The 5,221-nt window shown below is 40.7% G+C and overlaps 1 protein-coding gene across 1 annotated transcript in view; it reads right to left on the bottom strand.

Moving 5' to 3' along the window:
- XKR4 (XK, Kell blood group complex subunit-related family, member 4) overlaps positions 1-3,426 on the bottom strand; it is a 73,437-nt gene extending 70,011 nt beyond the window's left edge. The window contains exon 1 of the mRNA XM_010193376.1: positions 3,231-3,426. Within this exon, the coding sequence (XP_010191678.1) occupies positions 3,231-3,354 (124 nt within the window). The 5' untranslated portion in view covers positions 3,355-3,426. The remainder of the gene's footprint in view (positions 1-3,230) is intronic.
- Positions 3,427-5,221: the final 1,795 nt, after the last annotated feature.

Here is a 5,221-nt window from a genome sequence, read left to right as displayed (position 1 = left end):
GAGAAGTTGCTGTGGGAGTGCTGTGCTCAGAGCACATGAAGGGAAAGGAAGGGATACAGTCTCCCATGAGGAAAAGACTGAGGAACTACTTATTATCAAGGCACATCTGTCTTCTAGAGAGTAGATATTTCTTCAAACTCAAAGGAATCACCAGGATGAAAAAGGTGGAGGTAACAGGGGTGTTAGCACAGCTTCAGCTTAATCCAGCATCATACTAAAGTTGTTTGTCTTCTTGAGGAACTAGCACTGAGAAATCATCAGCTTCCCCCATAAGCCATTTTACTCTTTCCACTCTGGGAGGGACCTGGCTGCTGGTTGTAGGCAGAATAAGAAAGGTCATTGCCTCAAATTGTGCCAGTTTTGATGAAATCTTAAAGAAGAATTGGATTTTTAGGTAATAAAGATACTGTATATCTATACCCAGATCTCTCTGGGTGCCAAAGCAGAAGAGAGAGGCCACTTCATAATGACCATCTACGGCCTCCCATATATGCAATGTTCTGCTGCAGGAGCAGTGGTACACAATCCTTGCTAGGAGTTTACATTCCAGTTTTTTAATTCATGGCTGGGGAGCCCAGGCAAGTGCTAAAGGATCCTTGCAGTGCATCCTCTGGGTCTCACTGCAGTGTAGAAGACTGAGAGGGAAGGTTTTGTACACATTATGCAATGTTCTTCTTCATCTTCATAAGGACATATGTACATGCCTGTATGTATTTCTTACCTTGAATAGCAGGGCTTAAGGACTGAAATAACAAATAAACCACACCTAGCTAACACTATAACAAAATGAAGAATTTTCAGTCATGCTGACAGCATTCTCCTTTCGGGAATGATGCTATTTTGGTACATTTGGAATGGAAAATACACTATTTCATAAATAAAATATTTAACAGTTTTTCTTGTGGTCATTAATGGCTTAATATTAGAAATGCCCTGTTTACATATCAAGACATTTCCGCTATCATTCACTTCCCATGCCAAATTTGTGGTTTGTGATGGAAGTATAGTTTTAAGAACATGGACCTGTGATGGCACTTATCAATTGTCATGATAACTTTGTCCTGTGGGACAGAGAACTAAAAGAACAATAATGAAAACCATGTAGCATTCTCTAAACAAACAAACAAACAAAATCAATCACCCACTCTGTTTATTGATCCATGTTAGAAATCTCTATAACAGGTTCAGTGAGTGGACAGCTAGCTCATGCATATACCTTATGGCTAGGCCTTTCAAAACACCCATTTGTAGCACAATACCACTGAGAGAAATTATGCTCTCCTTATGCAGCCTCACAGCAAATCTGCCATCCTATAGTGCAACGCATTATCTTTAACATTTCTTTAAAAAAGGAGAGAGAACAGAAAAAGGATTTTCACAGCTGGCAATGTACGAAAACGTATTAGCTTTCATCAGGAGAATATAATGGTACTACTGTTTAAGAAAATGCTACAACCTTGTTTAATTTTCTTACTTTTTTTAAATGGAGCTTGAAAGATGGAAGAAAATGGGGGAAGACAGGATCAGTAAATATTTTCAGCCTTCTCAGCTAAAATCCATAATTATAGTTTTGATCCTTTCTGGTTTCTGATACGTAGATTTCACAGAGCTGATTGCAGGCTTCAGGAACCATATTTTGCTTTTAAACTGAAGCATTTCAGGTTTTCTCTAATTAACAACCACTTGCAGAGTACATCACAGGCTTAGTGCCTACTCACTAGCCACGTTTCTCACAGACAGATCTGTTGTTATACAAAAACGAGGGCAAGAGGCCCTCTGTATGAATAGTTTATGAAGATAGCTAAATTACAGCTGACCATACAGTATTCTGGCAGTTCTTCTCCTAAGCATATCTCTGCAGTCTTTTTCTGGAGGGACAAAGTTTCTTGAAATGATAATACCTTCTCCTGAATAACAGCTTGGACTGGTTGGTGTGGGGCAGCATCATTTTGAGAAATAGCTGTAGGAAGTGGTTAGGCAACCTCCCTTGTACAGAGCACCAACTAATTAAAATAGAAACTCTGGCTTTCCTTTCCCTTTAAGGTGACAGAGTTTTAGATCTAAAGAAACAAAACCAAGAAAACACAGGAAGCAGGACAGCTCTTACTAGACGTCATTTCAAAGGGGAAGTAAATGAAAAGCCTCTGATTTATCCACAGGAAACTGCCCAGGATCATGCAGTTACCCACTTTGTTCCCAGTCCTTTTTCACCCAATCAGTCTCACTCATAATAAGCTAACTAGACCTAGAGCTTCTTGGAGCAAGGTGCTGTCACAGTTTTATCTTGTACTGTGGCAAGCACATGAGTTGTTTCTTAAAAACAAATGGCAAAATCGCTGCATTCCTTCCTCTCTCTGTCCCTTTTCTCCTGCTCCCCTCCTCCCTTCACTCCTCACTGCCTCATGACATTTGTGTCACCTTATGGATTCCAAGTTCTCATTCACCTTATTCCCTTGTCAAAAATTTCTGCTCAGGTGGAGGCATAAGGCGAATCAATGGCGCAATACAAAAGCAAAGCTGTCAGGTAACCAAAAGCAGCATCAAAAAAGCAGCAGAGAAGGAGATATTCTTATAACTGTGTTGCTGACTGACAATCTCTAGGGCAGGACATATGGGTGCCTGTACCATTTTAAAGAAGAACTCATGCTTGCTGAAAGCATCATCCATAGAAGGAAACTCAGAGCTTGAAGGAACGAATACTGCTGTAACACTCAGAAGCTGACTTGTGTTACTTCAGATAGACGTGGCTGAGAACTGATGGATGTGTATTCCACAGACACTGGCATTTTCTCCACAGAATAGCTGTTTTCTGCTGTGCTGTGCTCTGTTTTGCATAATACCATACAAACCTCATTACGGCAGTTAGGAGGATTCTGAACCTACATAGAAGGGAGCGTAGGGAGAAGAGCAATAGTTTGATTGATGGAATTTTCACATTGGCCCAGTGGTTAATCAGAAGAGTTCTTCTATTACAAGGACATGCAGAAAGCAAAACATTATAAATCTTACCCACAACCCAAGGCCAATAAGAAAGGCTAAAAAAAGCTCCAACCACACTGGCTTTCTTGACAGAGCCATTGTTAACAGCTTAATAGCAGCTAGCGGGCAAGACCTGCTCTTATGCCAGGAGTACAAGGCAGAGAGCAGTTTGAAGGAAGGATAAATATGTATGTATAGAAATCACATCTTCCTAAAATGATTTTAAAAAAATAGATTAAATGAACCCCTACCTTGGAGAGCCTGGAGTGTACGAGTCTGTACAACAATACAGAGCTGCAGGACCAGCTGTGGTGCGCTTTCCAGAAACGTGGCTAGCAAATGCAGCATACTCACATCTGCATACTCATACACCATTTTCCAATAAAACCGCCATCTGTCATTCTCTCCACTCCGTCGACTCCGGATACCCAAATATATTGTGTGGAAATACCTAGAAATAAAAGAGAGATTATAGAAATGCAGAACGACAGTTTACAGGTAACACTTCTGCTTAAAAATAATCAACATTTTTCCAGTGTACTTCAAAATAATGAATGGTTACTTAAAAGGAATATCATACTGCAAGTTATAATAGTTGATATGATAAGAGTAAACTAAATTGAAGACTTGCCTTCATTAAACCATTTTAAAAGCTTAGCATTGTTTTATTTGTTACATAGTACCCTTTTCAAGGACCCGTTTTTGTGAATTGAAATACAATGGGGATGTGTCGATCACATGGCCTCCCTCAGAGTTTTTTCAAATAATGGGAGAAAAAGAGCTGCTTCTGCAATGGTCTCCACTCAGAACCTGCAAAGAACTGATCTCCCTTCTGCATGACTCTGGACCTGGAAGACAATCCAGACTGCAGGCCTGGAGTGGTCTTAGCAAGGGCCCTGCTATGGCTTAGCTCGTTGCACTGCTTTTCTATCCATCTAATGCATTGAATATCGTGTTTCAGATACTGCCAAACATATAACACTTTTTCTCATAGCATGATTGTTTTAGGAGGAGAGAAGATCTAGCTGTGCGTTACTATTTTAGGAGGAGTGGAGATCTGGCTGTGGGTTCCCTTGGTGATCAGAAGTGACTCACTACGATAGCTCCCATGCAGCAGCAGCAGCAAGAAGCAGCTGAAGCCAGGAGCCCAACAGGCTGTGTCTGCTGGAAGTAGTAACCAGCCGATGAGAGCAGTCACGAACAGAAAGCACGTATCAGCTCTGGTGGCCTATGAAAACAGGGTTAAAAACACCTGATGACCAGCCAATTAAATAGATTGCAGTGGGTGCAGGAGCCATCAGCGCTTTTAGAAAGCAAGGGATGTCTTCTGAAGGCCAAGCCATCTGGCTACTGTAATGCTGTTTGTGAGCCTTGCAGAGCTTGTAGCAGCCTCTTATGACACACCTGTGTCACAGCTCAATGACCACTCTGGGTGGCCTTTGATCTGCTCTGTCATTCCCATCTGGTCTCTGTTATTCTGTGACAGAAATTCTAAGCTCCCACCCTGCTCCTACAATTTTAGTTCAAAACTAATTAAGGCTGTCTGAAAAAAAAGTCTTGCTTAATGAAAAATTCTGAAGATTAAGATATTGTCTTGCATCAGGGTGTTTTGCATCCTACTGGAGTGCCTTGTTAGGCTACTAACAGATATGGATCTCTGTTTCTCTTTTTCTCACTGTATCTTTCACATCCTGGTCTTGAAAGAATTTCCTTATGATCTTTTCAATATATTTTCACAGCATTTTTTTTTTCTAGTGAGTTTATATTTACTAATAATTTTTTTTTTGTAAATTCTAACCTCTTCCAGCATGAATTGTTTGAATTGGTTAAGATAAAACTTTTCAGTATTTCTCCTCCTTTTCACAAGTCCTTGTCCCAAAACCCTTCTCATAACTGGTGGAGCCTTGTGAATTGTGAAACCTCTTTTTATATAGGCTACATGAAACCTTTCATCCCTCTTCAGTTGTAACTCTGGCAGTATCCTTGCTAATGAGAAGATTTTTGGCCTCTGACTAGCAGAACAGCTCAAGACTCAGTTGCCCTCCCCAAAGAATGACCGCTGTGCTTGTATCAAATTTTCCCTTGTACGTAGTGCACACACCACCACAGAGCAACGGCTTTACTCAGAAACATGCATCAAACAAAACCAGGGAGTAGCACAGAGAAACAGCTGAGAGGCCAGATTTGAGTCTGCATCATTTCTCTTGACAATGCACATGATAGCAATATAAAAGGAATACAC

Source organism: Mesitornis unicolor, unplaced genomic scaffold (genome assembly GCF_000695765.1).
Source record: "Mesitornis unicolor isolate BGI_N332 unplaced genomic scaffold, ASM69576v1 scaffold6751, whole genome shotgun sequence".
Taxonomy (NCBI): Eukaryota; Metazoa; Chordata; class Aves; order Mesitornithiformes; family Mesitornithidae; genus Mesitornis; species Mesitornis unicolor.
The sequence above is the reverse complement of the archived record's forward strand: the minus strand, read 5'-3'. Positions and strand labels throughout refer to the sequence as shown.